General features: G+C 33.0%; 1 protein-coding gene across 1 annotated transcript; it reads right to left on the bottom strand.

Annotated features, from left to right (window-relative positions):
* Window positions 1-5,683: 5,683 nt before the first annotated feature.
* On the bottom strand, window positions 5,684-10,650 carry LOC128545910 (uncharacterized). The gene is made up of 6 exons (XM_053550090.1): window positions 10,115-10,650; window positions 8,996-9,176; window positions 8,556-8,657; window positions 8,192-8,320; window positions 7,195-7,323; window positions 5,684-6,787 (listed from the first exon to the last, which is right to left on the bottom strand). Exons 1-5 carry the CDS (start codon window positions 10,149-10,151, stop codon window positions 7,263-7,265), a joined length of 510 nt encoding a protein of 169 aa, XP_053406065.1. The 5' UTR covers window positions 10,152-10,650; the 3' UTR covers window positions 5,684-6,787; window positions 7,195-7,262.
* Between the last annotated feature and the right edge of the window lie 804 nt (window positions 10,651-11,454).

The following is an 11,454-nucleotide window of genomic DNA, read 5'->3' as shown; positions in this document are numbered from 1 at the left end:
AATCCCGCATATAGCAGCTAGGAATTGTTTTTTACTTCTTTTGAAATATTGTATTGGAATCTGTGGTTCTATGCAAAATAAAATTATTGCGTTTACAGCTTATATTGCTGTTCGGATCTGTGATTGAGGAATATTGGGGTATAATACAAAAGATACAATAAAACATATTGATTTTCGTTGCACAATAATTATTTATAATGTTTCGCGTACTACAGTCAGCTTTTTCTCCTTCTCACTTTACAGTGTTCTTCCCAAATTGATTATATGTACTGTCATAGCACAATCTCATACCATTATATTTCATTTTGATTTCCGACTCAAATTTAATAAATGTTAGTTATGCTTAATATTTCTATCAATATACTGTATTTCAAATAATCTATGTTCAGAATGTCATCACATTGGCAAAACAAATGTATAGCAGATCTGAAGCAATGAACATAACTTAAACATATTGGAAGTAGTTCATTTGTGTAAAAAACAGGCTTTCATATTCTGTTAACTTAATTTCGGTATAACGAAACAAGCATCACATTACTTTAGTGGGTTTTTATAAATGCTAATATCGTTAAGAAAATCTGCCAAAATTGGTCTAATGTGTGCAATATCATTGCACCACCAAAAGTGAGGCACCTTTTTCATATTATTTCTGTCAATGATAAGAATATTTTTTATTGCATAGAACTTAAATCAGACTCTTTTGTTTTTGTTTTAGAATGTTTAATATCAAACATATTTGCATTTAATTCTTATTCTCTGTTGCAATTAGTTACATGGCTGATTTGAACAGCAATTAGTCAGCCATGATTAATGAATGATTTAAAATATTTCAGTTGTAAATGAATGATTTAAAATATTTCAGCTGTAAATGTTGCAAAAATGGTAACTGGTAGATGAATTCATACAAAAACAAATGTGCAAACAACACCTAGTTATATATTGAAGAATGAAATTTGCATGGAACAGCTAAAACGTAAGACTGTTCAAATGTAATATTGAAATAATGTAAGGCCACACCAAATTACTTTCTTGGTCATCGGATTTTTTTCCAAAAAATTTAGGAGCGGGCGAGCGAAATAAAAATAAAATACAATATTTGTTTTTAGATTTCACCTAATTTTTTGGAGCGGCCGAGGAGCGATTTGAAGAAAAAATATAAAACCTTGTCACAAGAATAAACAAACACTTCAAAAACACATCAAAATGGCTTGAAAATACATAAAAGAACCAAAGGTCTTTAAAGTTGAAAGTTTAATGGCAAATCTTTCCCAAAATACATGGCAACCACTAGACACCTGACTCAAATATATCTATGTTAAGAATAAGAAAGCTGTTACTCCCATGTAGTGTATAACAGAAATCATTATATATATGGAAAATACTGCAATCACCTCACCAGTATATTAGGTACTCGTGACCTATATATCATAGTGTCTTTCAACTTTCAATGCAATTTCACCAGATACAAGGAAATCTATCATCCACTGATGGCCCAATTCACTTGTAAATTCAATGATAAATTTTGCACTTTCTGTTGTTCTTTGATTTTCACATTTAGCTTTAACAGATAGGGAAGGTCTACTTTTGATAATGCAAGTGGGTATTCTTAACAATAAATGCCTTAACATTCTCAGTTTCTTTTTGATAAATAGATCTGATGGTATCCGAACAAATCTGAAAAAAAAGATCTATAAGCAGTAATATAAAATTCTTGTATTTCTACTCTACTTGAAAAATAAAATAGTAAGCTATTATTCATGTTTTCTTGGACTTTGAGTTTGTATTCCTTTGCCCTAATAAAGTTTCAGATGCGTACCCCTTCTCCGCCAGAAAATTGTGTTAATTTTACATAGCTGATATTTCATTAGAAGCATTTTACCATTCCTTAAAATCAAAGTTATTTTATTGTCTGTTACAATTCATTACTTATGATGTAACACTGGTTGTGAAGTCCAAATTGAATTATACTGCCTGTTTATCATTTAAATACTAACAAGTTACTGCTGATATATGTGTATAATTTTAATGATCGCAGCTAATCACCAACCATTATTAGATGGCAGTGTTTTAAATAATGAGATATTGATAAAAAATATATTGCGGAAAATCTTCGTAATGATCTTTCCAAGATTTGTTTACACAATCTAACTGTCATTTCGGCTCTCAGTTGTGCAAACTGGGGCAATACAGAGCCTCAAACATGTTCTTCTGGTGTTTTAATGGACAATTGTGATTAAAAGTATTCAATTTGATGAATTACTGTCTCTTCACAGTGACTTTAAGGCTCCTAAACAGTGAAAAAAACGCCCGCCCTGAAATTTTGAAATCGGTCTGCAAAAACTGAAGCGAGCGGAAACTGATTTTGAAAAAAAAAAATGTTTTTGATTCTAGAAAAAAGTGGAGCGGAAATCCGTTGACCAAGTAATCAATTTGGTGTGGCCTAACTCTAAAAATGAAAGGTCAGTAAAATAAATAGGTAAGATAGACAATAATATTGCTTGTAATGGCTAACTTTCTTATTAAGCTGCTCAGTGCGTTTAAATGTATTTCTGTAATGCTAAAGAGAATTAGGTATTTAGCAATGTTTTTCTTAAGGAACAAAAATCTTCATTACCTACTAAGTTTTCTTTAAGGATTGAATAATATGTTTATTTCTGTCCTATTTTGCCTGTATTTCAAACAAATCACAAGTAATGTTTAACATCTTCTGTATGGCCTCTATGTTTAGAACAAATTGATTCCTGTGGTAAATAGTTGCAAAAAATATAAGAATTCAAATTCTGCAGGTGTTTGTCAGCCTTGCAATGATATAAACATCTGAGTCCATCCGTTCAAACCCTATGACACCGTCTTACCGGACTCGCTGATCTCAAACGACCAAAACTTTAAACGCTACTACAACCGCTGTTATATTGCAAACAGAGTTTAGGAGTGCAGTTAATAAATAAAATAAGCGTTATTATCAGCATTATCTCTCTTTTATTGAATTCCACCAGCAAATGTTATTTATGACAAACATCGTCAATCTTAGAAATAAAAAAGAAAACGGTTGGATCTTTGACAACTCATGTACTTGAAACAATAATTGACAATTTCATTGCCATTTTCTAACATATGTCATGTATTTTTACTTTAATTTCAAAGACATGTAAAACACGTGACCATTTTAGTTGAACAATCGTCTATCACAGATGTTTCCTACTATAAGCAGGCGTGAAAACGCACATCTGAATAACAGACAATAACTGTGAAACTTATGTCATGTATTTTTACTTTAATTTCAAAAACATTATTTCAAAAAGGTGACCAATTTCATTGACCAATTATATATCACATATGTTACCTACCCTACTATAAGCAGGCGTGAAAAACGCATATCTGTTTAACTATTAACTAGTTTATTGAATGTGTTTCAAACATTTCGAATGTTAGTTAACATCTGATCAAATAAGAGTTTTACAGTTATGTCTAACATAATGAAATTGTCACAAAAGGCATCAAAATGACAGTTTCGGTAACATGTAAATCGTTTCTGAATTACAAAATCTGTAACCTGTTTCTTCATTCTGAGTTTAAAAAAGGAACACAGTTTTCTTAATGGATAGCTCGTTTTTAACGTCTTTGTTCAGTTTTGAAAAAAGTAAAAGAAATCTCCATGCCTGCGAAAAAAAAAAAAAAAAAAACAGTATTTATAGGTACGAATGTAGTAATTCGCTTTGCAGGTTATCCTGGATAGTAAAAAGAAATGTCTGCGGATGATTTTAATCTATGTGATGTGCTTCAAATCTAACGTGGCCCCGAAGCAGTTTGGTAAAATGAATCTGAAAGTAGGTATTTTCTGATGTCTTCTTATGCAGACAACTGCCCACAAGAAGTCAACAAAAAAAGAGAATTTCAGATAAACTGTGATAATATTAATATATAATAATCTTACATGGACGTCCCTTTTCCTTTTTTATAAGATATGAATCTTAAACCTCTGGCCCCTTAACGACTTCCTTAACGCTGTGTCCAAATCAAGGTCATCCTCACGAATCAGACATTTTTAAAAGAGACATAAAAGAGAACTGACTTGTAAAGTAAAGAATTAATTAATCCTTCAGTTTTGAAAGGTAACTGTAAGGAAGAGAGCATTTTTTACATAATTTACTTGTTGTAGAAGATAAATATAGATCTGGTATGTAAAGTTGTGATTACAAAATGTGTTATTTCTACCCTTGCACACTTTCAGTTTAATTTTTGTCATGGTGAATTTCACATATCGCTTTTTTAATTTCAGGTATTATTCGAGACCAACGATGGTCACAGACAACACTGAAGTATTAATTAAAACGGCAGTATTCTCAATTTTAAGAGAAACAAGGGGCCACCATGCTTTTAAATGATACCTATTTGTGGATGTATATTTCTGGTCACCATAGCATTCGTTCACAATATGAATTTTGCTTATTTGATATGTTTTAATCCATTTACATAATTTGTTGACATGATTGTTTTCCCCATATATTTTAAAAATCAATCCAAAATTAAATATGTTTCAAATATTACAAGGATAATAGAAATAAAAAAGTCATAAATATAAATGTGCTCTTCGTATTTGTAAGGATATTTATGCGTAATATCGATAAGAATTCATTCATTTAAAATAGTCAAAAGTGTCAAATTTTCTTTATTTTCCAAAGTGCTTTTCAGGATATTGTTTTCGTAATACGGTAAAAACTGTTATTAAAGGACCCTCTTAAAACTGAAATACGCAGAAGATCATACAGTATTCAAATTCTCAAGGTTTCCTGTTACAAATGCACACAATAAAAAACACTCTAAATGTCAAGAACACTGAATTCTGAAAACCTAACCACATTTACATGGCCAAAATGAAAAAAAAAATAAATATGTATTACCGCAAAATAAGTGTAAAATATATATCTATTGCCAGGTTAATTCTTAAAACATTATCTCAAACAGGTACAAATTTTGGTTTAAAATTTCACAAATGTTACCCAATCAGTTGTGTTAAGGTAGGACAACTCTAATGGACAATATTCCAAACTTAATTCAAAATGTGTTTTTTATTATCTATATCATACCACTGAATTGTTTTTAAAATATTAGGACACCTTTCCAGGTGAATAAAAAAAAATTTCTTAAAAATTCCATCCCACCCCATGTTTTCACTTTTACTCAAAATCATCTGACCCCTAGGGTAAATAAAATGGCCATAAATTACTTATATTAAGCAATATAATACTAAATTTGGAGTTTATCGACCTAGAAGTGTTGTTTGTTTGCAAATAAGATGATTTAAATGTTTATTTGCAAGACATTTCTTCTAAATTTGCATTTACCCATGAGAATATGTGCAAACTCAAAAGCACTTTATTCTGCGGCAAAATGTCGTGACGACACTAAAAGTATAATTTTTCGGCAATAATATGATTATTCCAAAACAAATTAATGCTTATTTTTTATAACTGACCTATTCCTTAGGTAAATAAACTATATTTGAAAACTTTGCCCGTCTAGTATTGAAAAAACACCAATGGGAAGTTGGACAGATGGAAATATTTTCATCACTTTATTTCCACTACTACATATCGACAGCTGCCTATAACGATCAGAATCTATGTATTATTGACATTTTTACAACTTGTTTGGAGTCTATAACAATACAAACACATGTGAATACATTTACTAGTTGGTTTAACCATTTTAATGTAAAATAATAAGGTATCATTAGGTATTTGATACCACCAAAAAGTAAATTTGCCAAGACAAAATTTGAGTAATAATATATCTTACGCATTGCATAAATATTTTCTGGTAAATACATTGTATGATGTTTTATAGATAAGAACATTGCAATAAATATAGAATACCTATATTGTTATTTCCTTAATTATCACTGTGACAAATAAATGTACATAAAACATTTTTGTCCCTGAACAGTCATTATACCAGTGTATAAAAATCTAGTGATTTTCAAAATATTTAGCAATTTGTGGTACAATCTCTTCCAACACTTTCTTATTGTTAGAGGCTCTTGGTAAGCCTTCTGAGTTCTTTGAAATAAACACATCTTTTAAAGCATCTTCCCCACCTCTGGTATGCAACAGTTTTAAGTGATTTATATTCAGACCAGACCCAGCAATGTTTTCAGCGGTAGTTTTTTTTTATCACACCTGAATAAATCAACGGATTCAATGATGGCAAATAGAGTGTTTTAGATTTGTTGAAAGCCATGTTATTAGCAACTGCTGACTGAGTAAAACTATGAGCCATTAAATCACTACTTGGTAGGTTCACAAACTTGATTAATTTCCCAAGGGCTACCACATCATCCATGGCATTGTGTGCATCGTATGTTTCACCAAGTAAGGATTACACAAGGTCTACTTGTTTCAGTTGATGTGGTCAGATAAAGCTTTCGAAACACTGACATGGAGTCAATGAATGTACATTCTGATAACTTATCCTGAGCTCCAATGTTCTTTAATGTAGGCACAAGAATGGGAAAGTCAAATCTGCGACTATTGTGAGCTACTTAACATACACTTTTAAATTTGGATATATCCAATTAACAAATTCATCCATAGCAGTTTTTATAGACACTGATTGCACTTTTGTTCCATTTACTGTCATTTCCTCATTATATTAAATGATATGCCAGTAACAGTTGTTGCAGCCGTAGAAATGGGAACTGTTGGTTTAACATATGTACTGAACTGCTCTCCTGACTGTAACTCCACTGCAGCAATCTGTGTAATATGCGGAAGCACTCCGTCTTTAACTGCAAAACAATTGAAAAAAAAAATGTATACATATTCACTTTATTCAGAAGTAAATGTCCATTCCCCTACTTCACTTGCACAGATTGTCAAAATTTTGGAACTGCTAGTGGGGATTGTACTCTTGTCCCCAGCTTCTCAGACTGACACTTTGGTCGGAAGAGCTATCGGTGACCCTCCATAAGAAAAATTCTGATATGCATTCCCATGTTGATTGTATATATAATAATTTTGTTGAACCTAGCATAAAAAATAGTTCTTCAATGATAACAATGTTATACCAAATTCAAGCTGTCTGGTAGACTATGTTGTACATACAGCAGACACTAGCAACCATGTGTCTGACACCAAAATACAGAAGTTAATGGACATGATTTCTGAAGTTGTAACAAACTAAACAATTACTCACTCAGGCCTGTTGTTTCCAAGTCAAAAGATATAACAGTTGGGGGTCCTGGTAACTGGACAGGTTTAAAATTACCCCTTGGAATGGAATCTGGAATCTGTTCCACATCTACATTGTCGCCGTGACCAATTCCTGTTATATAAAAGTATAAATGCAAACAAATGTATTCATCTTTTGGTTTTGGTTTCCCTGACTGCTGACCTAGTAACAAAAGCAGCTGTAAAATTATAATGAATATGGCAGTTATGTTTTAAAATATCCAAGTGTTAAACAACATATATGAGCCGCACCATGAGAAAACCAACATAGTGGCTTTGCGACCAGCATGAAACCAGACCAGCGCAGATCAGGTTCCATGCTGTTCATTTTTGAAGTCTATTGTAATATGGGGAAACGTTAGCGGACAGCATGTATTCTGACTAGACTGCGGATGCGCAGGCTGGTCTGAATCTATGGTGGTCGCAAAGTCACTATGTTGGTTTTCTCATGGTGTGGCTCATATGTATTTGTAAAGGGGACCATATCATAACATACAAGTTCAATATTACAAGAGCTCAGAACATGAAAATCCCCCTTGGTGGAGACAGTAACTGTAAAAGTAGAGCCTCCACATATGAATAAAATGGCAAAGAGTTTTGATTATTGGTCCGTGTACAATGTATGCTGGTCTACATGTTGACAAATTAACCCTTACCCTGCTAGATTTCTATAATGAACTTGTCCATCTTTAAATTTGGACAGTATCATTAACTGTTAGATGGGATGATTACCAAAAAATACTGACTGAATAGCGAACAGTGCAGATCTTGATCAGACTGCATGGATGTACAGTCTGATCATGATCTGCACTGGTCACAAAGGCAGAATAAATCGTGTCCAGCATGATAAGGGTTAATATCTGTACTGTAAATAAAGAGTCTCCAAAAAATCTGAGACTGAAATCTTAACTTTGAGGCATTTTATTTCAAGGTTTTAGAAAATGATTGAAACATGTAAGTACCTGCAACTGTTATCTGGTAAAGAGGCAGTCTCTGGAACATTCTGTTCAACATGTTCAATATAGCTATTCTCATCATCACTCTCAGTATCAGTCCAATCTACCGGTAGTTCATCATCATGAAGCCTCAACCTATTTTTAAAGAATGCTAGCATTTAAAATTGTATTTAGTACAAATTCATGGCATACTGTGCAATGTAAAATATAATGTATCCTTGCAATAAGAAACACACCGGAAACACTAGCTCTGTTGTTAATTTGAACATACAGTTAGTCGTAAGTCACAATCTAAGGTTTTGGTTTGAACATTCAGTTAGCCGTAAGTCACAGTCTTTGGCTTGAGTGATCTAAAAAATGATATTCTTACTGTGATGCAGGAGATGAATCTGGTAGTGGACAAACGCCCAAGTCTTCTATCAAACCACTCATACCAACTTGTGCATCTTGAGACTCTGCATGTGCAATGGTCCTGTAAAATTAATTTGAATTATAAAAACAACTGAGAAATATCAAATATTGTTACTGACTTATATTCTGGAGTCCATAGACTCAAACTTTTGCAAAATTTAATGGACTGGCACTTTCCACACATTTTTGAAAAATTACGTTCAATTAGGTGGAATCTATTTTTGTATTTTTATCAAAATCACAGCTTTGGATTCCTGGTTCTAAAAATGTAGAACAAAACTTGGTTATCAAAGATTAACTGATTGACTGACTGATAGAATTAAGTGCATATGATATAGAAATCTTTCAAATATCAAGTATACAACCTAAGGCTATGTATCTAACAATAAATAAACATACTCCATTTCATTCTTAAATGCCTCCTCAGATACGGGTTGTGATGACTCAGCGGAAACTTTCTCCACAACATTTCCTGCCCGAATCTCCATCTTTTTCAAGTTTGCATCTGACACCGTCTTTAGATTTAGTGTAGCTAACATGTTATTTACACGTCTTGGCCCACCCAGACTATCGATCATTGCTGAAAAGATATTGACAGTTTTTCAAGGAAAGAAATTAAACCATTATAAAATCATATATACAGTATAGTGGACGCAACTTGACCCCGATAGCTGACCTTTGTATTATAATACATAATGAGACAGTCGCCGCCCCAGACTTATCGAACAATACATTGTACCAACTGGTACACAAACCAGAAACCGGATCTTGTTACAACATTCAGTCATCTGAAACCCACAGGCCATTCGGGCCACTAAGCTTGCAGAATTTACTGGCCCGGATGACTTTCTACTGACCAAAATCTTTGGTTATACATGTGGTGGTACTGTACACATTTACTTACATCTTCATTGCATTCAACATTTTTTTCTCATTTTTTCTTTTCAAAATAAACGCAAAGAAAATGACAAACCGCAGCTGATTTCATATATTATGACATTTACCAATTTTTTTTGTCACTCCTTGCATACAAAGCCATGTAAGAGCAGGGAATTCTAAACAGCAAACGTTAACGGTCAGATGAATGGAATTCCCTTGACATGCTTGATGCATTTTACCGAGGTATAAGCGATAAATGTACAGACAAGATCCAACCAAAATTTTCACCGGTCAAACAAGCCAGTCGTTAGGAAATTTTCACTGGTCCGACAGAAATTTCAGTGGTCACACTCATAGACCATTGGATCTCTGCTTACTTACAGGACTGCACATTTACATTGATTAATATTTTCTAAATAGTCCACACTGGTACTATGCTGATGTAGTCGAACTAATCCGACGTATACAGTTTGTTTTATATTGTGATGGTCAAACTGTAACGGCTGCAAAAGTCAGAAATTAAAAAGCAGCCGCTCAGCGACAGTATCTACTGAGTAAGCTTGTCTATATGCTGATGTTGATTTATATATTTACAGTTTCACATCTAATACAAGCATAAAACTTTAAAATGTGACATACCAGTTCCAAGTTTGGTGTTTACTGCAAAGCAAGGCATGCCTCGACGTTCAGCTGTCTGGTGGTATGTCTTTCCGTAGGCAGAACGGTTAATGTATTCACAATCAGGATTTTCACATTTCACATATAAATACTCTCCAAGTCCTTTCTGAAGTTCCCCTTGAATTGTGTTTATTGTCAGTGGCACAGGCCCAAGTTTACACTTTTTACAATATTTAAGATTATCAAGAAGCACTTCCCACTCAACCAGTCTTCTTCCCACTTTCCACGATTCATCTAGATCTAATCCATTATTTTCAACGCGAGTGGTTGTTACATCGTTTCCACATTAATAGTGACCATTATTCAACAATTTCTTGTGTCGACTTATTGGTTTTCTCTTCGAAAATTGACCTTTCTTGTTTCGTGCCATTCCGTTTTCAGAAAACGCTGGTCGCGAAATCCAATTACTTTCGGTTTAAAAATATTTATATTTTCGAATATTATTAAACAGAACTAACTGAAATATTAATCAAACACCACTTTATAATAGTTATGACCAATCAAAATAAAAAATATTGCGTATATACATATTTTGGGATGAAATCAAATTTTTACCGTAGTTTACCGATGACGAACGGAGTGTTGCGATATTTACCGAGTTTAAAACGACATTAGCCGATCTTTTAAAATTTTGGCGGGAGTTATTAGAGTTGTCCTGCCTTAAACGCTAATCTGTGTGTCTAAATATTAGACCCTTATCTTTGATGTATTCGGAATTTTCAAATGTTCATGACAACATGTTAATATCTTTATCTTTTTACACTTACGTTTAATGTAATAAAATTTGTCGCAAACTGCATCAAAATGTTACTTAAAATTTCATTTAAGTCGTTTATGAATTACGTCATGCAAAGACTTTTTCCTAAAAAAAACATGCGTCTGAAAGAAAGACAGTTTTTTCAATGGATGGTTCATTCTAAATATGATCCAGTTTTGACAAAATGTCCCTCAAAAAATCCCCATGCCTGTGAGAGTTAAAAGAAATAACTATAATGCATATATATGTAGTAATTCGCTGTTTATGCCTCTATTGACCACTCGAACGTAGTCCACATCAATATATAGTGTCATTATCCGGCCTGGAAGATGCCATTTATATGCCGAATATAAGTTTTAATGATGCTTCAGTTTAAAGAGAACTGTCAGGGGATGATTGTAAGCTAAGTTTCGCTTCAAAATTTGCACCAAATTTGTTTGGTAAAATGAACGTGAAAGCAGGCATTTCCTGATGTCTTCCTACGAAATATTAGCATGGTCAAAGGAGGCATAACCAGCGAATCACTACATTCGTACTTATAAAT

This window comes from Mercenaria mercenaria, chromosome 8, assembly GCF_021730395.1.
Source record: "Mercenaria mercenaria strain notata chromosome 8, MADL_Memer_1, whole genome shotgun sequence".
NCBI classification, from domain to species: Eukaryota; Metazoa; Mollusca; class Bivalvia; order Venerida; family Veneridae; genus Mercenaria; species Mercenaria mercenaria.
Note: the sequence above shows the minus strand (reverse complement) of the source record. Positions and strands in the feature narration are given on the sequence as shown.

What these genes read in the sequence shown, in the direction of transcription:
- LOC128545910 (XM_053550090.1), bottom strand. Translation starts at nt 10,151, where the DNA reads ATGCCTTGCTTTGCAGTAAACACCAAACTTGGAACTG. An exon ending in AAACACCAAACTTGGAACTG is followed by an intron (nt 9,177 to 10,114) that starts GTATGTCACATT and finishes ATATCTTTTCAG; the next exon opens with CAATGATCGATAGTCTGGGT. An exon ending in GATTCATCTCCTGCATCACA is followed by an intron (nt 8,321 to 8,555) that starts GTAAGAATATCA and finishes CTTTAAAAATAG; the next exon opens with GTTGAGGCTTCATGATGATG.